General features: G+C 38.4%; 2 protein-coding genes across 11 annotated transcripts in view; one reads left to right on the forward strand and one right to left on the reverse strand.

Annotated features, from left to right (window-relative positions):
• The window catches only part of POLR3G (RNA polymerase III subunit G), a 41292-nt gene extending 32508 nt beyond the window's left edge, over positions 1-8784 (reverse strand). The window contains exon 1 of one of the 10 annotated variants that reach the window (XM_063810276.1): positions 8344-8784. The gene's annotated coding sequence lies outside the window, so the exon portion shown is untranslated. Of the gene's footprint in view, positions 1-5093; positions 5212-7641; positions 7841-7917; positions 8230-8343 lie in introns of those variants that run through there. The other 9 variants (XM_009448870.5, XM_009448866.5, XM_054684196.2 and 6 more) reach the window with 9 other exon arrangements.
• MBLAC2 (metallo-beta-lactamase domain containing 2) lies at positions 7921-24464 on the forward strand. The gene is made up of 2 exons (XM_001141323.7): positions 7921-8823; positions 21109-24464. Exons 1-2 carry the CDS (start codon positions 8370-8372, stop codon positions 21492-21494), a joined length of 840 nt encoding a protein of 279 aa, XP_001141323.1. The 5' UTR covers positions 7921-8369; the 3' UTR covers positions 21495-24464.
• Positions 24465-26353: the final 1889 nt, after the last annotated feature.

Genomic DNA, 26353 nt, shown 5'->3' on the forward strand with positions numbered 1-26353 from the left:
CTTTGGAGTGGTTTAGGGAGGGTCAGAATCTTGTAGCCTCCAGCTGCGTGACTCCTAAACTATAATTTCTAATCTTGTGAATAATTTCTTAGTCCGACAATGGCAGTCTAGTCCCCAGGCAAGGAGGAGGTTTGTTTTGGGAAAGTCTGTTATCGTCTTTGTTTTAAACCATAAACTAATTTCCTCCCAAAGTTAGTTCAGCCTATGCCCAGGAATGAGCAAGGACAGCTTAAAGGTTAGAAGCAAGATGGAGTCACAGTTAGGTTAGATCTCTTTCACTGTCTCAGTCATAATTTTGCAAAGGTGGTTTCAAGCCCAAGAATGAACAAGGACAGTTCAGAGGTTAGAAGCAAGATGGGATCAATTAGGTCTGATATCTTTCACTGTCATAATTTTCTCAGTTATGACTTTTGCAAAGTTGGTTTCAATCCATCCCTTTGGGTTTCATAGTTTTACATTATTAATTTCGTAAATTTATCCTTGCAGGCCTCCATATTTGAGTTTTCCTTCATAACTGCTTGAACACTAAAAGTTGATTTGTCATCTTTAATGTTGTCATTTTAAACTACAAGTCTATGCCTTTTTTTGTTTACTAATACTTACATTTACTATACTTACATGCACAAAAGTCAGTATATTGAATCCCCACATACCCACTACTCAGCTTCAAAATTATCCGTATATGACTATTGTACTTTAACTATACTTTTCTACTCCCATGCTTCAGATTATTTTAAACTCTTCAGTATGTATCTTCTCTCAGAGTTAAGGGCTTTTAAAAAAATCACAATAACATTGCATCTACAATTTTAACAATAACTCTATACCATCATCTTATATAGAACTAACATTCACATTTTTTAGTTATCACATAAATGTTTTTACAGTTAATTTTTTCAAATCAAGATATAAAAAATACATGACATTTAACTTTCTTTTAAACTGTAATGGTTTTCCCATTTTTTTTCTTTCTATTTGTCTAAGAAACTAGGTCAGTGCCCTATACAATGCTTCTTAAACTTTAGGTATAAGAGAATTACCTAGGAATCTTGTTAAAAGGCAGATTTTGAATCAGTTGGCTGCAGACAGAAACTGAGAATCTGAATTTTTATCAAGGTCTCAGGAGACATCAACTGGTTTGTAAACCATACTTTGAAAGTAGCAAAGCTATATAATTTCCCATATTCTGGATTTGACTGATTTATACCTGAGATGTGATTTAACATATTCCTGTATTCTCTGGGTGTATTTCCAATAAACAGGTAAACTAGAGGTTTAGATTTGGGTTTGATTTTTTTTTTTTTTCAAGAATACTGAAAAGGGATGCTCTCTCTTTCCTTCTCTACTACATCAAGATGAACATAAAGTCTCCCTCTTGGTATTGATCAGGCTGGTCATGGGTTCAGGTGTTGGTCTATTTCATTAAGTATAAAGTGTCCATCAGTTTTCATCTAATGATTTTAGCAGTCACTGATGATCACAATCTAGATCAATTTTTCCATTATGAATTGCAAAATGGTGGTATACAAATTTTATCATTCTTTCTGTTTCATTAATTGGAATTCCACCAGGGATCAATTTCTCTTATCTATTATTTAGTTACCTTGAAATAAAGTTCATACAGGAACTATATTTATTTTAATAGCCCAGCTTATTACATCTCTCTACATTAAAAAAGCAGGAAAATATCCAAATGGACTTGTTTCAATTGCTGAGTCACTAAGACATATGCTGAGCCTAGAGAAAGCATATCTCCCAAGTATCAAAACTGCTGAGCAGAAGGGGTCACACCTTTCACTCTAAGAAACAACTGCAAGAGCCCACTAGGCCTACTCAAAACCACTGGGCTGCACTCCAGTCCAGGACCTGCCACTGCTTAAAGATTAAAAACAATTCCAGGTAAAGTTTACCAGACTTTCCTCATCATGAAAATTAACTGGAGGACCTGCTAAACATAGAGTCCTAGGCTTTCTTCAAGCCCTCAAACCTACCATACCAGAATCTTTGGAGGTGGGCCCTGGAAAAGTTTGGAAAACTCACCCTAAAAAAAGAGGACACCAGCTAGCACTGCTTCATGGAATAGCTCTTGAAAAATAACAAACTCTATTGACTCTAAATTTCCATTTTTATCAAGCAATCTTTGGGTGTATGAATTGCTATCATTAGCGAAGGTACCACCCTTGCCAGAAAAACTTCCTAGCTTTTGACACATTTAATAATTATGTGGCATTCCAGCCTACAAACCCATCTCTTTAAGTTAGTTTTCATGAATCCATTACCCTGTACACAGAGGAGCTGATAAATTCATTTTCTTCTCCTGCAGAGCTCAGAGAGAGTCCCTGGATCCTGGTAAATGTATCATGAAAGAAACAGCCTACAAGTGAGACTGTGGTTGAGTTAACCACTGCCTCATTCCTTTTTCAATACACCAAACTCTAGAATAAAGGAGTTTTAGTGCTTTCTATATTTCCTCATGCTCCAAATGTTTCTCTACTTCATATGGCCCAATTTCATTGAGTCATTCATTCAACCAATATTGAGCATTCCAGGCACTGTGCTAGGAGCCAGAGAGCACTGATCAATCATCTTCTTTCTAAATGTCACTTTCTTTGCAATTTCTCTACCATAATCCAGCTCAGTCCTTTTTCACCTCACTTCTGATTAACTGCAAACTTTGTGGTATCCCTTGTTCTTCCTGTTTAATTTATGGATCCACATTACTCATCCTAAAGCACAGTTTTGATTCTGCTACTCTCCTCATCTTCCCTCTTGGCTAACTGAATTAAATCCAAACTCCTTATTTACTCAGAGCCCTTTTAAGATGGTTGCACCCTATTTTCCTGACTCACTATAGTCATGTCTTGAATACCAGTCTTTCCACTGCAACTTACTCCCTCTGCCTCCCTGAGTTGCTACATCCCTTTTCACCAAAAAAGCCAGTTTAAGTCCCTCAGCAACCACAACAATCACTTCATCCCACATTGCTCTTGGAAAGATCCTCCTGTTAAAACACAGATTAAAAAAAAAAATTTCAGGTGATATATGTTGCCACACTTGTCAATTTTCAAAGAAATAGACAGAATACCACTTTTGGGAAATTGATCTTTTCCAAAGGGGAGGGGTTTCACCTATGTTTTTCGTTTGTTGTTTGTTTTTTCCCGAGATGGACTCTTGCTCTGTCACCCAGGCTGGAGTGCATTGGTGCGATCTCGGCTCACTGCAACCTCCGCCTCCCGGGTTCAAGCAATTCTCCTGCCTCAGCCTCCAGAGTAGCTGGGATTACTGGTGCCTGCCACCAAGCCCGGCTAATTTTTGTATTTTTAGTAAAGATGGGGGTTTCACCATGTTGGCAAGGCTGGTCTTGAACTTCTGACCTTAGGTGATGTGCCTGCCTCAGCCTCCCAAAGTGCTGGGATTACAGGCATGAGCCACCGCGCCTGGCTGTTTGTTGGTTCTGTGTTAAGCAGAGATTTTATCCTCCCTACTGTCTAGCATAGTGCTTCCTACATAGCAACAGCTCCACAATTAATGTCAAGCTTACCCTATTTGTGCACTGTGATTTGATGAGCAAATCTACCCACAGAAGGACAATTCAGTCAGCCCATTATTAAGGCTTTTTTCCCCCTTTCTTTGAGTGGGACCTGGCTGCACATTGGAATCACTGAGAGAGGTTTTAAAGAAAAGAAAACCCAGGATTCACCCCAGAACAATAAAATCAGAAGCTCTAGAGGTACCATTTAAGCATCAGGACTTTTTAAAGCATCCCAGGAGATTACAGTGTGCAACCCAAATTAAGAACCACTGCATTTTTAGTAGAGACAGGGTTTCACCATGTTGGCCAGGATGGTCTTGATCTCTTGACCTTGTGATCTGCCCTCCTCGGCCTCCCAAAGTGCTGGGACTACAGGCTTAGCTGGACATGGTGGCACGCACCTGTAGGCCCAGCTACTCGGGAGGCTGAGGCAGGAGAATCACTTGAACCTGGGAGGTGGAGGTTGCTTGCGCCGCTGCACTCCAGCCTAGGCGACAGAGTGAGACTCCCTCTCAAAAAAAAAAAAAAAAAAAAAGAACCACGGCAGATTAAACCTCCCATTTTACAGAAGAGGAAAGCAACACCCTAAGCGGTTACTTGATTACCTAAAGACGCAAAGCTAATTCCTAACAAAAGCAGGACTGCTTTAAGGCCTCAGAAAACCTTTCCACTGTTCTTCCATTTGCATTACACTTCAGGAAGCATAGGTCTAGGCTGGTTAGAAGACTTTTTTAATCCCAGGGAGGTCTTTATTCAATGAAGTGAATTAATAACTGCAAAACAGACTCAATTAAAAATGTAAAATCAGTAGCATTGCCCCTTCCATTTCAGGATGTCTCCTGAAAATTCCTATTCAGAATTGTTCTGAGAGGTTTGAAAATGGGTGTAGTTTAAGCATCCAAGAGCTGAAATAAAAAAGTCAATTTTAATCAACTACCAAAACAACGTCCTAGCAGATGCTGAGCTGATCTCTGAAATTCCTCCTAGTTCTAACATTTTATGAGTTATGAGGTAACTGAAATGTCTTGTCCTCCACGTCTTACACAGTTCCTTGTCCACACTGAGGCAGGAAAATAGGGTCTGGAGGCAGGGAACAAAAGGCCAATTCACATTACGGCTATGACAGGAAATATCCTCTCCATAGGGCATATGCCAAGTAAATGACTTTGTAACTTTACTTCATCCTCTTCATTTACATAGGGTGTACACCAAGTAACTAAATGGAAACCCCTAGAGGGTATTTAAACCCCCACAAATTCTGTAAGGGGACCCTTGAGCCCATATGCTCCACCCACTGCCTCACTGCAGTGTACTTTCATTTTCAGTAAGTATCTGCTTTTGTTGCTTCATTCTTTCTTTGCTTTGCGCATTTCGTCCAATTCTTTGTTCAAGACGCCAAGAACCTGGACACCCTCCACCAGTAACAACGTCAGCTCCATGAATAAATGCACAAACAGATAGAAGCAGACATAGAAGCTAGAGGAGGCAGTGAAAGTCAAGTCACAGTATTATTCCTGATGAATGACCACTAAATTGCTACAATCAGGATAGGTATACTGACCTGTCTACTTCCAACCCCTCATCTAATAGTAGAGGTTTACCAGCTCTGTTCTCTCTCCCATGTTCTGTTTCTTCCACCTCTACTTCAGTTCAGACCCTCTCATCTCTCACCTGGACCTCTAAAACAGAACAAATAAACTTCCTGTGGCCGGACTCTCCCTTTCAATCCACTCTGCAGTCTAGGGTATCTTTCTGGAATACAAATCTTGACATGTGACTCTCCTTAACAGAGCTTTGGAGTCTTTCTGCCTCTCACCACAGGCACCCCACGCTGTGGCCAAGTCAACCATTGCATGCCTGGAGTGCCCTTCCTGCCACATCCACTTAAGCCCCAGGTTCTTTTCAGATGCCATGCAAATGACACTTTCTCCATGACAATTTCTTCCACCCTACATGGAGGTAGGCCTCTCCCTTCTCTGTGTTTCCCAAGTACTACTCTGCTTTTAAGCCCTTTTTACAATCATGTTGTAACTGTCAGCTCTTATCTGTCTCCCAGGGAGCCTCTTCAATCCAATCAAGTATTTATTAAGCACCCTCATCGTCAGGCCGTCTTCTATGAATTGGGAATACAGTAGTGAACAAAACAAAATTTCTCCTCTCATGAAGCTCATAGTCTAGGGTAAGAAACTGACAAAATATATTTTATAGGAAATGTCAGGAAATGATAAGAAGAAAAATAAAGACAGGAAACATGGATGCTACTGTGGAAAGGGTGGCTGAAGAAGTCCTCTCTTATTCGGTGATATCTGAGCATAAGCCTGACAAAAGTAAGGCAAAGAACCATGTAGAGAATTAAAAAAGGATATCCAGTGAGATGTGGGATGCAGGCAGAGGGACCTGGAAGTGTGAAGGTCTCCTTGGAAATTTATTCTCCTTTATGTCCCCATTACTAACGAAAGCCTGGCAAAAGGCCAATGATTATTGGATAAATTATTGTTGAGCTCATGGCCTGGTAGAGATATCACTCCATTTCACCAATAGTGGCTTGCTTCTGCCTAGAGAAAAAGTACCCAGACTACAGAGGGCCCTATATTACTCTGCTGAGAATGCCCTAAAAGTAGTCTTTTAAGGCCAGCTCAAAAGCCACTCCTCACGAATCCCTTCCACCTGTATTCTTACTGAATCTAGCTTTTACTTCCTCTGTGGTACATACCCCGTAACGCTTTATCTTGCAAGTAATTGTGTACAGACATTATCTTCCCTCAAACTCCTGAGAATCCAGATTATGACCTTTTTACACAACTCTGTTCATGAATTACCCAGCTCAGCGACTTGTGCATAAGGAGAGCCCCCAGCTGAGTAACCGAATAATCTCTATGAAGATTAGCAAAGTATTTAGAAAAGCTGCATGCCCACCAAAGACTTTAGGAGGGTAGGAAAGGAGCGTATACCTCTCCTTCCATGAAGGCTTATCAGTAGTTGTCACAGTAAAGGTTTTCATAATTCTTCTGTAATGCTGTCTCATGAGTCTCTTTATCATTTTTCCTGGCTAACTTAGGAGGTTAGTTAAGTTCTCAAGGGAATTTCTGAAGCCTAAATAGATGCTTCTGGCCGGGTGTAGTGGCTCACGCCTGTAATCCCAGCACTTTGGGAGGCCGAGGCAGGCGGATCATTTGAGGTCAGGAGTTCAAGACCAGCCTGGCCAACATGGTGAAACCCCGTTTCTATTAAAAATACAAAATTAGCCGGGTGCAGTGGCAGGCGCCTGTAATCTCAGCTCCTCGGGGAGGCTGAAGCAGGAGAATCGCTTGAACCCAGGAGGCGGAGGATGCAGTGAGACGAGATCGCGCCACCGCACTCCAGACTGGGCAACAGAGACTCTGTCTCAAAAAACAAACAAACAAACAAAAAACCTAAATAGATGTTTCAATAGCTGGGAAGCGGGGAGTTGAGACAGTGACCTGATGTTAACAGAGCGGATGATTTATGTGGCTGGCGGGGCCACACCCAGTCATTATTCACTTTTCCCGTCCTCACCAGGTGCTCCTTTTCTTTATTTGAGCCTTTCTACCAACTCGCTTTACTCTCTTCCAAGGGCAGACAAACCAAAAATAAATAAATAAATAAATAAAAATAATAATAATAATAAAATTAAAAAGAGGGTGGATATAGAATTGTATTTTTTATAAGAAAAGACAAACCATATTAACAACTCCCTTCCCTACGATATAAAGTGCCAACAGTTACGAAAACAGATACTGAATAGTCGGTCCTCAGCTGCAATCTGCGGCAATGACTAGTGCCTAAAAAATCATAAAGCCATGGATTTTGAAAATAACCTACTATCAGTAAGAGCATAAATACCCTTCTAACTCACTGCAAACAGTCCTAGGAGTGGAGACTAGGTAAGATCTGGAAATTGGACTTAAAAAATTCTGAAGGGAGCAGGACAAGGAGGGGAGGTACCAAGCTATCTCCAAACGCCCCTCAACCCAGAGGCGCTTTAATGAATCTCTACCCCTGACTTCCCCTCACCTTTTCCACGTGCCCCTTTAATTCCCCTCTAACCTCACCACCCCTCCCAAGTCTTCAATTGCTTCCTCGGTTACCTGCTCCCTAAGTCTCGAAGCGTGGGCAAAACTCTGCAGCCGAAGTGCCGGCCGGCAAGGAAAGGGTGATGGCAGAGAACGCCGGCGCTTGACTGCCGCCCGTTCCACCTCGGGAGAAGCGCGCACCGCCCTCCACGCGGCCCCGGGACCGCGTCGTGAGCCCTACCAACTAGCCCCGCCCACTCCCTAGGAAGGCCCCACCCCCTCGGCAAAGAGGTTTTTTTGCCCTTGGCAGGCGCCGTAGTCGCCGTACAACCCGCGAGGCCCCACACTTACCGCGCCAGCTGGGAGTGCGCGCCCTGGAGAGCCAGTGGGTGGGCGGTCCTAGCGCTTCCCACCCTGACTCCGGGCCTGTGCTGTCACACGCCCGGGGTGGCGAAACGGTCGCCACCTGAGTCTCCATTCTGCTGCAGTAGCCCCTGCGTTAAAGCTCTCTCGTGGTGCGGCTGCCGAGGCTGCGGTAGCTCCTGCGCCCCCGTGCTGGTGGCGGAGCCTCTGCTTACTGCCGACCTGGCGGAAGGGTGCGGGAGCGCACGCTACGGGCAGCGTCGGTCTGCGTCCTTCCTCCTCCTATTCCGACCCCCGCATCCCCCGCCCCCGCCTCGCTCTGCGCCTCCTCCCCGTCTGCAGGCAGACCGCTTCACACAGCCGCAGTGCCCTGTGTGTGGACAGCCTGTGGGAGACTCGCACGCCCACACTCACCCCGCCTGGCTGCACCCCTGCCCAGCATGTCGGCGCTCGAGTGGTACGCCCACAAGTCTCTAGGCGATGGTATCTTCTGGATTCAAGAACGTTTCTACGAGTCGGGCAACCGTGCCAACATCTGGCTGGTGCGCGGCTCCGAGCAGGACGTGGTGATCGATACAGGCCTGGGGCTGCGCAGCCTCCCGGAGTACCTGTACTCCTCCGGCCTCTTGCAGGACCGAGGGGCCAAAGAGGACGCGGCGCGCCGGCCACTGCTTGCCGTGGCCACCCACGTGCACTTCGACCACTCCGGCGGCCTCTACCAGTTCGACCGGGTGGCAGTGCACCACGCCGAGGCCGAGGCGCTGGCTCGCGGGGACAACTTTGAGACCGTGACCTGGCTCTCCGATAGCGAGGTGGTGCGGGCGCCCAGCCCCGGCTGGAGGGCCAGACAGTTCCGGGTACAGGCGGTGCAGCCCACCCTCATCCTGCAGGATGGTAATGGGCCCCCGCGGGCGCGCGCTCTCGTTAAGGGAGGGTATTGGGAAGAGACTGTCCGAATGCCGCATGTTGCAGACTTGCGTGGCCATAAAGGGGATTATTTTGGCACCTCGCAGAACCACTTCTGTTGACCCTTCCCTGAGTAAAAACCCACTTGACCAGAGCCAAGGCCATCACCAGCCTTCCCTGCCAGAGACCAGCTCTGGCACCGTGTAGAGATTCTGAGTACTCCTTTGAAAGCCGGTACCACCCCCTCCCTAGCCAGTTTCCTGCATCGGCTGTAGCAGTAACACTACAAAGACTTGTGACTGACTAGGGATTTCTCATTCTTTCCCTAAGTACCTGCCCGACATTTCCAGGAGCTTTCGTAGTGAGCAGACTTTTAAGGAATGACGCCTCACGGAGAGTGCATGTCATGCTCTGTGCTTTTGAGAATTGCAGACTTCATCAGCTTGGTCACCACCGGGTATGGGCAGTTCCCACCTGTAGCCTTAGAGAGCCATCAGACCAGTGATTCCAATCCGCTAATGCGATTGGAAACCTTTCAGATAGGTTTCTGTTCTTGATGTTGCCTCACGATTGCAAAAGCTTAATAGTAATCATAAACGTAGAATATGTCTGAGTCTTACTTTATGACAGATATTTGGTCCGGTTGAAAGCAAAGCCTGAGAAAGATCAATAAGGAAGTAATTTTCGGTGGAGGTAAATTATGTGGACTAATGTATAGGTAGCCATGGTCCTCTTTGGCTCTGTGAAAGACAAGTATGGAATTCAGAGAGAAATTCATGGAATGAAAATAAATAGATTAGGGCCTCAGCCCATTCTCCCTACGCAGGGACTTAAATAATTGAGCTAATTCGCCACATCAGCAATATTTGGTATATTAGTTTTCTATTTTCTTTTAAAAATACTTTTGATTTCATTTTATCTTCACAACACATTTAAAGTGAGGCCACTGACCCCTCAGTTAAATGGCTTGCCTGAGCCAGATCATGATAAAAGCTAGGATATGAATCTAGGCACAATAGATCAAGGCATGCAGAACATACATAAATCCTGCCTCATAAATATATGATGATTTTGAGTAGAATGTGAAAGGCCCCTTCTTTCCTTTAGCGTGAGACCATTTTAATTACTAATGTGGTATATTAAAACGTGCCTCTATATGGTAGAAAAATTCAGTTGCTGCAGTATAATGAAGCTCACTTTATGACCAAACAATATGGCAAATAATGAAATATTTTACAAAAATCAGTTTATCTCACAGATGACATCTTCCTCATTTGAGATATTTTAAAAATTGCAATATTGTACTGCTTATCGGTGCTAAAAAAAAAATTGCAAGATTCTGTACCTCACACCCACCCAACAAAAGTCTTCATTAAAGTTTTAAATCTAAATTAAAAAAAAAAGTGATTTAGATAAGAGTCTTACATTATCTGACAATATGAGATGAAAGTACATATACATTAAATTTTAATTCACATTAAAGTCACACCTAATTACTGTATTTCTTGATAAAAATGGGTACTTTTAGAGGTAACATTTCCATGCAGTTGATAGGTATTCAGACTAAATTCTGACACCTGGATCAAAAATGTTTACATTAGTATTAAAATATACTTAAATTGTTGAAAAGAATAAATTACTTTTGAAATTTACTTTTGATTCTGTGTCAGCAATGGGAAATCAAAGGTGAAAGAATGATAGGGGTTGTTTTATAGATGAAGAAAGAACCCATGCAGGCCTGAGTATCATGTGTGAGGTCACATAGCCCATCTCGGAAAGAGCTGGGACTAGAACCCAGGTTTCCAGTTGATGGTAGAATCCCAACATTTTCGGAGCTGAAAGGGGCCTGCAAACTACTTGTGTGGTGCTTTAAGCCTTTAAAAGGGTGAAAAGAAAGCTTAATGTTTACCAAACACTTTGAAGGTGATAGTACTGTGTTATCCGTGTTATCAAAAGTTGTTTTTCATTAGGAGCTGGATGCCCCACCCTCTCAGGTAGTGTCTAATTTCCTCTCTTCTCAAGAGTATTAATTTCCTGTATCTTCTGAATGATGTGGCCTGCTAACTTGCTGTTAACATAATCCAGATGCCTGGGAGGATACATAAAATATTTGTATTAAAAATTTGTATACAGTTACACACATGAACAGCATAAAGTCTTCATTGCTTTGGTAGAATGCAAGGAGCTGAAATCATTTATTACATTTCCTTTAATGAATTGATGATCACTTGTCATGGAGAAGCATACATCTGTGCACTGTATCTCTAACCCAAAAGCTGACTTGTAAATGAGGGACAAGGAGAGAATAGCCATATCTTCCAGTGCATTATTCTGGATAAAAAAGCAACTCGCCCTACTAATAGTGAAATGGTTATTTTCCTCTAAGATAGCAGCAGACCTTAAATTGACATAGTACATACCTCTCGAGTGGGCATACATCATTTTGCCCATTTTTCACTATAGTCAAGTGATACAAAGTTCTGGCATTGTGATCCCTATTACATACATGTTTAAACCATATGCCCAGTGTCACCAAGATATTATCTCAGAGGAGTGGTTTCAGGCGGACTTAAGTCATTTGCAGAGGCTAAAACAGGTTGTAGGAAGGTGGTGGATTGAACAGACCCATCTAATTTGGCTCTCTTCCGAAGCACTGTTAATGAACTGTGAAAAAACCGTGATTTCAATTTAAATCCCCATTGGCGGGGGGAACTGTTTTGGCTGCTAGAAAGTAGATGTGGTGACTAAGTTAACAGTTTTATACTATGCCAGCAAAGGGAAATTAAGAGCCAATTCAGTTTGCACCGCTGAAGCCTTAAAAAACACAGGAATTAGCAATAGGCAGTAGTACCTCAGTGGCGGCAAAGGGAAGAGTAAGCAGAATTTCTTGAAAACCTTTTAAGAAGCTCTTAAAACTCTAGTGAATGCCTCTCCCTCTCCCATCCAATTAGTTTATTCTCTGGGGATAGTAAAACAAAGGAGTTTCTTGATTGAAGGATGCCAAATTACTGTTGAGCTTAAGGGCTCAGTATGGAAAACAGGAGAAAGAAAGCGTGTGTGTGTGTGTGTGTGTGTGTGTGTGCGCTAGTTTTCTAGAAGGATGAGAGGAGAAAGAGTGTGTGTGTGTTCTACTAGTTTCCTAGAAGGATGAGAGCCAGGCCTTTCCCCACCCAGGTAGGAAATTAGAAAAATGTTATCTAGGGAATCTGCCTCCTAGAAGAAAGACTAAGATACCAATGTAGAGGAATACCTAAGAAATCCTGGCCTCTTTCTCTACTGTGAAGCCTTGGTCACTAGGCCCCATGCATGTGCTGCAAGCAGCCTTCTTGTCCCCCCTTTTTTTTTAATTGATACCTAATAGTTGTAATTACTTATGGGGTACGTGTGATATTTTGATAAACGCATACAATGTAATGATCAGATCAGGTTATTTGGAATATCCATCACCTCAAACATCTATCATTTCTTTGTGTCAGAAACATTCCAAATCTTCTAGCTATTTTGAAACATGCAATAAATCCTTGTTAACTCTAGTCTATCAAACACTGGAACTTACTTCTTTTATCTAACTGTATTTTTGTACCTATTAACCAATCTCTTCATTCCCTTCCCCGCTACCCTTTCCAGCCTCTGGTAACCACCATACTAGCACTACCTCCCACATATGAGTATAAACATGAGGTATTTGTCATTTTGTGCCTGGCTTATTTCACTTAACATAATGCCCTCCAGTTCCATCCATGTTGCTGCAAATGACAGGATTTCATTATTTTTTATGAGTGAATAATTCCACTGTGTATATTTTCCCACATTGTCTTTATCCATTCATCTGTTGATGGACACTTAGGTTAATTCCACGTCTTGGCTATTGTGAATATTGCTGCAATAAACATGGGAATGCAGTTATCTCTTTAGTATTCTGATTTCCTTTCTTTTGGATGTACATACCCAGCAGTGGGATTGCTGGGTCATATGGTAGTTCTATTTTCAGTTTGTTGAGGAACCTCCATACCATTTTCCGTAGTTGCTGTACTAATTTACATCCCCACTAACAGGGTACAAGCATTCCCGTTTCTCCACATCCTTGTCAACATCTGTTATTTTCTGTCTTTTTGACAATAGCCATTTTTACTCATGCCCCCCAACTCTTAAATTGGCAATCAAGCATTATAAAAAAACAGAAAATTCTCTAACATGAGATCAGCTATTAAAACAAACAGCATAAAGCATAAAACATCAATATCATCAGGGGGATAAGACAAGCTATTGCATTCAAGATATCCGAGAGTCAATAAGGATGCTTTAAAAATAAATAGAACAATATTCACCAAAAAAAAAAAAAAACCTCTTAGAATTTAAAACATCAGAAATTACATAGCAGCAGGTCTGGAAGATAAAGTTGAAAAACTTACTAAAGATCAGTACGGGAAAATGGAAACTAGGAGAGAAAAAGACTAAAATAAGTAGGAGGACCAGTTTGGAAAATCCAGCCTTAGAATAATGGATGCAGAGATAGGACAGAGAAGGTGAAAGAAAAGGAATAGTAGGGTGGCTGGGCACAGTGGCTCATGTCTGTAATCCCAATAATTTGAAAGGCCGAGGAGGGCGGATCACCTGAGGTCAAGAGTTCAAGACCAGCCTGGCCAACAGAGTGAAACCCCGTCTCTACTAAAAATACAAAAATTAGCTGGGTATGGTGTTGCATGCCTGTAATCCCAGCTACTAGGGAGGCTGATCTTGGTTATTTCTTTTTTTCTCCTGGGTTTGGGTTTGGATTGTTCTTATATTTTCTAGTTCCATGAGGTGTGACCTTAGATTGCCTATTTATGCTCTTTCAGACTTTTTGATGTAGGCATTTAATGCTATGAACTTTCCTCTTAGCACTGCTTTTGCCGTATCCCAGAGGTTTTGATAGGTTGTGTGTCACTATTAGTGTTGAGTTCAAAGAATTTTTAAATTTCCATTTTGATTTCATTGTTGACCCAATGATCATTCAAGAGCAGGTTATTTAATTTCTATGTATTTGCATGGTTTTGAGGGTTTCTTTTGGAGTTGATTTCCAATTTTATTCCACTGTGGTCTGAGAGAATACTTGATACAATTTCAATTTTCTTAAATTTACTGAGTCTTGTTTTGTGGCCTATCATATGGTCTATCTTGGAGAATGTTCCATGTGCTGATGAATAGAATGTAAGAAATCAAAAACATACAAGATATGAAAGGTAAATTCTTCAGTGAAATAGATAGCATAAATAAAAAACAGTTACAACATCTGGAAATCAAGGACACATTTAGAGAAATTCAAAATGCACTGGAAAGTCTCAGCAATGGAATCAAACAAGCAGAAGAAAGAACCTCAGAGCTCAAAGACATGGCTTTTGAATTAACCCAATCCGTCAAAGACAAAGAAAAAGGAATTAAAAAAAAAAAATGAACAAGGCCTCCAAGAAGTCCGGGGCTACGTTAAATGTCCAAGTCTAAGAACAATTGGTGTTCCCAAGGAAGAAGATAAATCTAAAAGTTTGGAAAACTTATTTGAAGGAATAATCGAGGAAAACTTACCCAGCCTGGCTAGAGATCTAGACATCCAAATACAAGAAGCTCAAAGAACACCTGAGAAATTAGTCACAAAAAGATCATCACCTAGGCACATAGTCATTACATTATCTAAAGTCAAGATGAAAGGAAAGAATCTTAAGAGCTGTGAGAAAAAAGCATCATGTAACCTATAAAGGAAAACCTATCTAACAGCAGAAACTCTACAAGCTAGAAGGGATTGGGGTCCTATTTTTAGCCTTCTTAAACAAAACAATTATCAGCCAATAATTTTGTATCCAGTGAAACTACACTTCATAAATGAAGGAAAGATACAGTCTTTTCTAGACAAACAAATGCTGAGAGAATTCACTGCTACCAAGCCATCACTACAAGAACTGATAAAAGGAGCTCTAAATCATGAAAGAAAACTGAAATACAACAAAATAGAATCTTCCTTAAAGCATAAACCTCACAGTACCTATATAACATCTAACAATAACAATGTAAAAAACAAACAAAACCCGCCCCAAAAAACAAGGTATTCAGGCAACAAATAGCATGATGAATAGAATAGTACGTCACATCTCAATACTAACATTGAGTGTAAATGGCCTAAATGCTCCACTTAAAAGATATAGAATGACAGAATAGATAAGAATTCACCAACCAAGTTTCTGCTGTCTTCAGGAAACTCACCTAACACATAAAGACTCACATGAACTTAAGGTAAAAGGGTAGAGAAAGATTTTCCATGCATATGGACACCAAAGGTAAGCAGGCTTATATCACACAAAACAAAATGTAAAGCAACAGCAGTTAAAGAAGACAAAAAGAGGAACATTATATAGTGATAAAAGGACTAGTCCAACAGGAAAATATCACAATTCTAAATATATATGCACCTAACACTGGAGCTCCCAAATGTATAAAACAATTTCTACTAGACATAAGAAATGAGATAGATGGTAACACAATAATACTGGGGGACTTTAATACTCCACTTGTCGACAGTACTAGACAGGTCATCAAGATGGAAAGTCAACAAAGAAACAATGGACTTAAACTATACCCTAGAACAAATGGACTTAATAGATATTTACAGAACATTCTACCCAACAACTACATTTTTTTATTTTTTATTTTTTTGAGATGGAGTCTTACTCTTGCCCAGGCTGAAGTGCAATGGTGCAATCTCACTGCAACCTCTGCCTCCCAAGTTCAAGCGATTCTCCTGCCTCAGCCTCCTGAGTAGCTGGAATTACAGGCATGCACCACCACCCCCGGTGAATTTTGTGTTTTTGGTAGAGATGGGGTCTCACCATGTTGGCCAGGGTGATCTCGAACTCCTGACCTCAAGTGATCCGCCAGCTTCAGCCTTCCAAAGTGCTGGGATTACAGGCATGAGCCAGTGCGCCCAGCTCACATCTTTTTCAACACTTGGTTTTGTCAATCCTTTTCAATTTAGCCATTCTAGTGAGTGTGTAGTGGTACTTGATTGTGATTTAATTTTCATTCACTAAAAACTAATGATGTTGAGCATCTTTTTGGTACTTATTTGCTAATCAGATATCCACTTTATTAAATGGTATATTAAAATCTTTTTTAAAAATTCGGCTTTTTTATTATTGAGTTATGCAAGCTCTATGTATTCTGAATACAAGATTTTATCAGATGTACATTTTGCAAATACCTTCTCCCAATGTGTGGCCTGCCTTTTCATTTTCTTAATGGTGTCTTTTTAAGCAAGCAAGTTTATAACTTGAAGTCCAGTTAGCAATTTTTGTCTCATGTTTTATGATTGTTGTGTCATATTTAAGAGCTCTATGTCTAGCCCAAGGTCACAAAAATGTTCCCCTAATTTTTCTCTAGAAGCTCCCATATTTAGGTTTATGACTTATTTTCAGTTAATTTCTGTGAATATTTGTGAAGTAAGGGTTGAGAGGTTCTCGATTCTTATTTGTTTGTCTGCAAATGGATATACAAAGTATCCCAGTCCAGTCTGTCAAAAAGACTGTCATTTTATCCGTTGAATTATCTTGTTTGACCTTTGTCAAATATCTATTGACAATATTGTGTCTACTTTCAGACTCTCTGTTCTCTCATATCGATTATGTCTATTTAGTCAGTAACACAATATTTTGATTACTGTAGCTTTATTGTACACTTGATCTTAGCCAAAAGACTGAGAAGTGATGTTTTATTGTAACTCTTGAAATTAGTATACGTCTTCTTACTGTGTTCCTCTTTTTCATAATTGTATTGGCTATTCTAGGTCATTTGCATTTCCACGTGAAATTTAGAGTCAGATTTTCAGTTTCTTCGAAAAAAGATCAAGATTTTGATTGAGATTATGTTGAATTTTTACTGGCCATTACAGTAGCCACTAGCCATGTATGGCTATCAAATTTAAATTAAGATTACCGGATATGGTGACTCACCTGTAATCCCAGCTACTTAGGAGGCTGAGGCTGGAGGATCATTGAAGGCCAGGAGTATAAGACTAGCCTAGGCAACAAAGCGAGATCCTGTCTCTAGAAAAAGTTTTTAAGTTAGCTGGGCTGGTGTCATATACCTGTAGTCCCAGCTACTTGGAAGGATCCCTTGAGCCCAGGAGTTCAGGGGTTACAGTGAGCTATAAGCGGGCCACTGCACTTTAGCCTGAGTGACAGAGATTCCATCTCTTTAAAAAAATAATTAAGATTGGTTAGAATTAAAATTTTAATTCCTTAATTGTACTAGCTTTATTTCAAGCACCATTAGCCACACCATATTGAACAGTATTGAGAACCAACATTTCAATCATTGCAGAAAGTTTTATTAGGCAGTGTAGCTATCGGAAAAATTGGGTTACATTACCATCATAGCAATATTGAGCCTTAGTGATATTGAGACAGTCAGTAAGCATAGCCTATCTCTCCTTTTATTTAGGTCTTCTTTAATTTCTCTTGACAGTGTTTTTGTAGTTTTCATTATACAGTGTTCATATATTACAAAACATCTTTTGTCAAATTTTTTCCCAAGTATTTTATTCTTTTTGATGCTATTTTGAGTCAAATGTCTTAAAATTCATTTTTGATAGTTACTTGAAGCATATAGAAATATAGTTTATCTTTGTATGTTGATCTTGTATCCTGTGACATTGGTAAACTTTTTAGTTCTCTAGCTTTTTCCTACTTAGGATTTTCTGTATGTAAGATTATGTCTAAATAAAGACAGATTTTCTTTTCTAATCTGTGAGACCTTACTCTCTTTTTCTTGGCTTATTACACTGTCTAGGATCTTCAGTATAATGTTGAATAGAAATGGTAAGAGCAGACATCCTTGCCTTGTTATCTTAGGAGACTTTCTATTCAAAGAGGTATTACCTATAGATGTTCATAAGTGACTTTTATCAAGTTCAGGAGCTTCCCCAACTATTCCTAGTTTGCTGGAAGTTTTTATCATGAATGAGAATTGGATTTTGTCATATGCTTTTTATGTATCTATTGAGATAATCATATGGCTTTCTCCTTTATTAATACAGTATATTACATTAATTTATTTTCACTAGTTAAACCAAACTTAATATTTCTGGGATAAACTTCACTTGGTCATTTTCCTATTTATAAGTTGCTGGATTTGATTTGCCAATATTTTGTCAATAATTTTAAGATTGCATTCATTAGGTATATTTGTGTATAGGCTTTTTTTGGTTTTGTTTGAAAGAGTCTCCCTTTGTTGTTCAGGCCGGAGTGCAATGGCGCCATCATAGATCTCTGCAGCCTCAAATTTCTGGGCTCAAGCAATCCTTCCACCTCAGCTTCCTGAGTAACTGGGACTACAGGCACAAAACACCCTACTTGGCTTTTTAAATTATTATTTATTTTTAATTTTTATAGAAACGGAGGTCTCACTATTTTGCCGAGGCTGGTCTCAAACTCCTGGCCTCAAGCAGTCCTCCCACATGTTGCCAAAGTGCTGGGATTACAGGAGTGAGCTACCGCACCAGGCCTGATGTTGTTGTTATTTTAATATATTGTCTTTGTCTGGCTTTTATGAGGGTAATAACTGAGTTAGATTTCTCATCTGTATGCTGAAAGTCTTTATATGGGTTGAAATTATATAGGGTTGAAATTGTCCCGTTATAAAATGATTGACAGAATTGATCAATGAAGCCTTCTCTGGGCCCAGACTTTTCTTTGTGGGGAGACTTTAAATTGTTAATCAATTTCTTTGCTTGATATACATTTATTTAGACTTCATTTCTTCTTGGATCACTTTTGATAATTTGTCTCTTTTTAAGAATATGTTCATTTCAAATAAGTTGTCAAATTTGTTGGCTTAAAATTGTTCATAATATTCCCTTATTCTCCTTTTAATTTCTTCAGGGTCTGTAGTGATGTTCCTTCTTTAATTCCTATTTTAGCAAGTTGTTTCTTCTCTAATTTTTTCTTGATTTGTCTAGCTAAAGGTGTATCAATTTTGTTGTAGTTTTCAAATAAACAACTGTTGGTTTCATCTGTTTTTTTCTGTTGGTATTTGTATTCATTTATTTTTGCTCTGCGCTTTATTATTTCTATTAACACTTACTTTGTGTTTGATTTGTTCTTCTTTTCCTAACTTCTTAGGATAGTAATTTGATTGTTGATTTTAAACATTTAATCCTTTATAAAATAAGCATTTAAAGCAATACGTTTTCTTCTAAGTACTGCTTCAGCTGTATTCTATACATTTTGATATGTTCTGATTTTGTTTTCATTCATTCAAAATATTTTTATATTTCCCTTTGATTTCTTCTTTGATCCATAAACAATGTAGAAGTTTGCTGTTTGCTTTACATATATTTGAATATTGCCCATATTTATTTTTGTTCTTCCTAATTTGTTATTTTTTGTCTATTAAAAACACATAATAAGGTTGGGCACAGTAGCTCATGCCTGCAATCCCAGCACTTTGGGAGGCCAGGGAGGGAGGATCGCTTGAGGCCAGCCTTGGCAACATGGCAACCAGCCTGGCCAACATGGCGAAACCCTGTCTCTACTAAAAATATAAAAATTAGCCAGGCATGATGGCACACGCCTGTAATTCCAGCTACTCAGCTGGCTGAGGCACAAGAATTGTTTGAACCTGGAAGGCAGAGGTTGCAGTGAGCCAAGATTGCACCACTGCACTCCAGCCGGGGTGAGAGAGCAAAACTCTGTCTCAGAAAAAACAAACAAAAAGACTACATGTTATCAATTTTCTGTTCATTTTGTTATTTCTAATTTAATTATGTTGTAGGCAGAGAACATACTTTGTATGATTTTATTCCTTTTACATTTATTGATTCTTGCTTTATGGCCTAGCTTTATAGCCTGTTGAATATTTCAACTACAGTTGAAAAGAATGTGTACTTTGCTGTTTTGGAGTAAAGTGTTTTATTTTTGTCAGGTCAAGTTGGTTGATAGAGTTGTTCAGGTCTTCCATATCCTTATTGATTTTCTATTTACTTATTTTATGAATTACACAGAGAAGAATATTGAACTCTCCAAGTATCATTGTTGAATTGTTTATTGTTTATTTGTTTGTTTTTGCTTCATGTATTTTTGGTGATGTTTTATGTGCATGTACATTTATAATTGTTATTTATCAATGTATTGATTTAATGTACATTCTCATAAAATTACTTCTTTTTAGTAATATTCTTCATGTAAAAATCAATTTTGTCTTATATTAATATTAGCTGCCCTAGTTCTCTTAACAGTAATATTTAATATGGTTAAGCTTTTCAACCTATTTGTGTCTTTGGTCTTATAGTTTCTTTCTTGTAGGCTGCATATATCTTGATTTTTAATCCAGTCTGACAATCTCTGCCTTTTCATGTTTACCAAATCCTGATTATTACACCATTTTGATTCCTTTATTATTTTTTAGCTATATATTTTAAAATTTTTTCCTGTGTATGTGCTTGCACAAGAGATTACATTATGAATCTTTTAATTTACCATGATTTACTTCAAGTTCATACTAATTTAATTCCAGTGAAACAGAGCAATTTTCCACCCATGTTGCTCCATTTCCTCTCTGCTGTCGGTAACTGAAGTCTGAGATTTTACCCTATTTGCAAGTTAGCCTGCCAGAGTTTAATGTATTCTGACAGAAGACTTGAGGTTCCTGGGTCAGAGATTAAGGAGATTATTACTCACATATTAGAGCATCATCATTTATATCAATTCCTCAAGCCCTAATTCTGACAGGGTGATACAAGAGGCAAAATACAATAAAATTCCCTAGAGCAACATTCATTAATTGTGTCAACAGGATACTGGTACCATAGATGTGCTGAAAAGTAAAAGTTTCACGATCAAATAAGTTTGAGAAATTGTACAACTATATCTACTTTGTATATATCCACAGTATACATTCATATAATAAAAGCTCAAAGAAGTCTTTCTGAAAAGAAAGCTGCTTAATTTTCTTTAAAGTGAGAGTTCCTCAAATTATTTGACCACAGAACTACCTCCTTTTCATTTATGTATCATGATAGCCTGTAGAAGTAGTGTTCCACATTACTTGCTTTGACAAACACTGGTCTAGCAAACAATAGGAATGAACTATAGGCAGCTTATTTTTAAATCATCATTAAGAAATACAGTATTTATGAAATAAAGTGTCATCCTTCCCAATTTCTTTGGAAGCATATAATGCTCTAGTATGCTTTAAATGCTAAGTCAGGTATACAACATGTTTATCTGTAAACTCTGTTTCCATTTGTAGGGGATGTGATCAACCTTGGTGACAGACAGCTCACTGTTATGCACATGCCAGGTCACTCCAGGGGCAGTATTTGCTTACATGACAAAGACCGAAAGATTCTCTTCAGTGGAGACGTCGTGTATGATGGATCACTGATTGACTGGCTCCCATACAGCAGGATAAGTGACTATGTTGGAACTTGTGAACGTCTAATAGAATTAGTGGACAGAGGTCTGGTAGAGAAGGTGCTTCCTGGGCACTTCAATACCTTTGGTGCTGAAAGGCTTTTTCGATTGGCTTCTAACTATATTTCAAAAGCTGGGATATGTCACAAAGTTTCTACTTTTGCCATGCGATCTCTTGCAAGTTTAGCTCTACGTGTAACAAATTCTAGGACCTCACCCTAGTATCTATACTGATAATATATTTTGATTAATTATATACATTAATTCATTCTGTGCTATTTAACTGATTAATAGTGAGCATTTCATGAAGTGCTTTTATACCACTATTATATATCAGAGAAAGATTGAGAATGAATAAGCCAAAAAGAAAATTGTTAGTTTAAATTGTTTTCTTTCTTCCAAGAAAGAAGCCACTTAAATAAGCTTATACTTTGCCAAAGCTGTCATCTTGTAATATATGCTCTAGAAATGACATAAAGGTTTATGGGAAAGCAAAGAGAGATTTTGTGGCAAGAGAAAGAACTGCCCTTGCCTCTGTTTGTCTTGTTTTATTTCCTTGATGACCTAGGAAAAAAAGGCATGTAGAGTATTATGTTTATACTTTAAACTTGATATTTTTAGTGTATTATTTAAAGATAAAGGTTCTTGGGTTTAAAATACATTAGAACTTAATGCAGACATATAAAGTAACAATGAGAATGACAACTAAAACATTCCATTGTTATGGTCCTGAATTTTTTATGCTTCATTTCATGTATTTATTCTTTGTATAATTATAGCATACATGACATGTTATGTAATATAACTTATGAAAAGTACAGTGAATTTTGCTTTATTGCAAAGCTTTAAATATAAATTTCAGAGTGCTTCAGTAAAAAGCTACTATATATTGTTGTTTGTTATTGTGTAAGTAATATTTTCAATTATGAAAGTGAAATGCAAATGTCTGTTATCTAACTACAAATTGTCAGATTTCTTAAAAGGACACTGTCAGGCAAATTTGAAAATATACACATTGAGAATAATTTTTTATTATTATATCCTATTTTAATATTAACAGCTATTATGAACAAAATTTTTCCTGTTAAATAGCGACTTCAGTATTGTGTTATGTTTTACAGCGTTAAAACAACTATGAAGATCTGCAGCTATTCTTTTACTTAACATGCATATGTACTACAGAGGGATTTTTAAATTAATTGCAAAATGTGCATTAGCTATTGACTTAGAGTGAATTGCCTTTTGTATCCTGATTCACAACACCTATTCCTGTTCAGTATTCTTTGTCTTGAATAGAGAAGTCTATGTTCGTAAAGTCATATAAAAGGTTATACCACTATTTAGTAAAAAGTTTTAGTTTGGTGCTGTTAATAATAATTTGCTAAAAGGCCTTTTAGAATATTTCATAAAGGGTTTTAAACAGTTTTTTCCCACTGCCTTTTTATTATTGACATATCTAAAACCAAACTGAAATCGCTTTGGAAATCAGATTTTTTAATGTTAGGAAGATCCAGCAATGTTGGTTTCTGAAAAATTACGAAACTTTTCTACCCTACAGATGCCCAGGTTCTTTAGTTTTTTATTCATTCAACTCACACACACATAAACATATACATACACAAACACAACCCCGCATGCAAACACACACAGCCACATATATACATGTGTAGCACAGCGCTAAACACTGTGGAGGCTAAAAAAAGTCAAAGACAACATTATAACTAAAAGTTGAAAGCACACAAAATATAAATCATAGTGTATGCAAGTTAATGTACATTATACATGCGTGTAAGGGACATAAATGGAGGGGTGTGAACTTTGGTTAGGCAAAGTTTACTGGAGGAGGGGTTTCTGAGTCAAATTTGGAAGGATGAACTTGTTAGATAGTCAGAGTTGGAAACAAAACAATCCAAGGATAGGGATATAAGCATTGCTAGTCTAGAATAGTCTATTCCTTGTGAAAATATAAATTTAATTTTCAGGAATCCAGTATATTCCAAACACCACATATTTAGCATGAGAAAAATTGATTTGTGATTGTGTATATGAGTCATTCTTAATGGGAGACAAGCTGAACTGCCACATGCCACCAAATGAACCTTTACTTCAATCAAAAAGGAGGGTATGATTGGTTCAATTATATTAACAGAATATCATGGGCATTTCTCTATGATGGTCATTCAAGGCAGTAGGTCTCTTTCAACTGAGTGCAACATTGAGAATAATGATTTGGTTCAGGGTAACTACAAATAATCACTTACTAAGCCTTAAATAAAGCCATTATTTTTATATCAATAGCACAAAGGAAAACCAAAAGTCCTTAACCACTGACCATTTTTATCATATTTTAGGCCTTTTTTTAAAAAATCAGGGTATAGTAGGCACTAAGTTTTATTAGGAAATATTTAAACCTGCTGAAGGATTTATTTATAAAAAGTGCAATTTTTCAAAACACGTTATTATTTTTTAATTTCCCAATTTTTTCAGTTTTTCAAATTGTACCACAACATAGAACTGTGATATTTTGCTATTACTTCAATGTGAATAAATAGGGTAAAGTATATCATTTATTGAGTGTCCATGCTGTACATTTAAAATATGCATTATTTAATTTAATCTTACTCCCAGCACCAAAAGGTAATTGACCAGCCTCAACACAATTTTGGACAAAGCTGGTAACTGAACACAGGTCTGTCTGCCCCACACTTCTCTTTCTCTTGTATCTGCACAATAGCAGAAAATTGGCAAGCTGTATTTTTACTTTCCAAGATGCCATGTGTGCCAAGAATAAATGAAATGATGTTAAAGCATAATAATAACATATCTTTAAAAAGCTGTTCAAAATATATTTTCACCCTGACAGTGACCCTTGTAACTTATGATTTTTGGAAATATTAGTATGTAAGTATAATTCAAAGTTGTCAAAATGTAAGACATTTAGAAGTAATTTTTATTATTTATATTGTTAATACTTAATCACTGGAAATTCATTTTCCTTACTTGATGTTTTCTTTCAACTGAGAAGCCTAAAACAAACAAAAACCTTGTGTGTTATCCTGATATAGTTGACTAAATGTATTTGTTCTTATATGGATAGTAATATGAATGTGACATGCACCAATTGTCCTATTATAATTTTCAGATAAGTGTAACTAAGCACTTGTGTAATAAATATTAGTCATTTTATTTCAATCGATAATTGATATTTTTATAACATTAGCAAGTTTCTATTTAATTTCTTGCAAGGATATTTCCTGTATAAAGTGCAGTTTTGAGAAGCTCATGGTCAATAAGATGCTAAATTTGTGAGAAAGAATAGAGAACCCAGAAACAGAAAAATACTCATATAAGCCTTTTGTAATTAAGAAATATGACAATTCAAATCAATGGGTAAAAGATAGACTATTCAATAAATGTTACAATTGTTGATGTGGGAAAAATGGCCCCTGCCATTATAAAAGTAAATTCCAAATGGGTTAAAGACCTAAATGTGAAAATCAGAACCACACATGTATTAAAAGAAATCATATTTAACACCTTGGAATGGGGAAGATCTGCCTTATATAGACACAAAAAGCAAAATTACATCAAAATTTTAAATATCTTAGAATTTAGATGAAATAAAGTTAAAAAAAGATTAAAAAATCACAATTTGTATAACATAAAACAATTTAGCAAATATAAAGAATGCCTACAAATCAGTAAGAAAAAGATAACTACTGTAAGGGATGAAAGACATTTCTTCTACCCTCTTAAGTTCTATAGTTGGGGCTGTGAATCAAAGTGATGAAAGACAGATTAACAGGAGAAAAGCATATGCATACAAATTTTATTTAATGTTAATATTTTTATGTATACACACAGGCCTTCATGAAGACCCATAGAAGCAGATAGGCCTGAGCACTTATATACCATTTTAACAAAAAATGACAAATTGTGGAGGTGTGACAAGACAAAGGAAAGTGGAGTTTTGGCTAAGGGTGGTAAATTGTGGGAAAGTGAACAGAAAATATATGGGAGAAACCAATGGAAGATGAGTACTTTAGGAGGTTTGTTTATGCAGATTTATTTTGGCATAACTCTTCATCTCCAGTGAGAAGAATGTTCTCTTTATGGTATGGTGGAGAAGGGTACCTCTCTCATGGGAAATGTTATGCCCTGCTTTTGTGTAGTAAGGGGGCATCTGCATTTTCTCAGTTACCTTCAGTTCAAAAATTCAGTATACCAAAATGGCATATTTTGGGGTAGCATGTTCTGATCCCCTTCACTACATACTATAAAAAATGGGTAAATTGGGCCAGGCACGGTGGCTCATGCCTGTAATCCCAGCACTTTGGGAGGCCAAGGCAGGCGGATCATGAGGTCAGGAGTTCAAGAGCAGCCTGACCAACATGGTGAAACCCCGTTTCTACTAAAAATACAGAAGTTAGCCAGGCCTGGTGGTGCATGCCAGTAGTCCCAGCTTCTTGGGAGGCTGAGGCAGGAGAATCGCTTGAACCCGGGAGGCAGAGTTTGCAGTGGACTGAGATCACGCCACTGTACTTCCAGCCTGAGCAAAAGAGAGATTCCATCTCAAAAAGAAAAAAAAGGGTGGGGGATAAATTGTATGAATAGGTTACTCATAGAAGAGGAAAAACAAAGGGCCAATAAACGTATAAAATAACACTGAACCTCACTAGTAACCAGGGAAATGCAAATTAAAATAATGAGATAGTTTAACCAGATTGGTAAATTTTAAGAATATGGAGTACTGGTAAGAGTAAGTGGCTGTTTCATGCTGTGCTGCCAGAAGTATAAAGTGCTGCACCATTTGGGGGGCAATTTTGAAGTACAATTTGGCACCATCAGACTTTGCCTTAAGAAGGGCAGTTTGAATATACACACTGCCCTCTGCTCTTTTCTAAAACTCTTAATAAAATGACAGGAAAGAGATTTTTTAAATGGCATAGACTCCCAGGAACAACAAGAATGGCAAAGGAGACAACAGCAACGACATTTCTGGACACCAAAAAGCAGATGGATGAATGAAAACTGACTTGACAAACCCAAGAAAGCTGAAAACTAGGCCAGGGATGAGGAAA

Source organism: Pan troglodytes, chromosome 4 (assembly GCF_028858775.2).
Source record: "Pan troglodytes isolate AG18354 chromosome 4, NHGRI_mPanTro3-v2.0_pri, whole genome shotgun sequence".
NCBI classification, from domain to species: Eukaryota; Metazoa; Chordata; class Mammalia; order Primates; family Hominidae; genus Pan; species Pan troglodytes.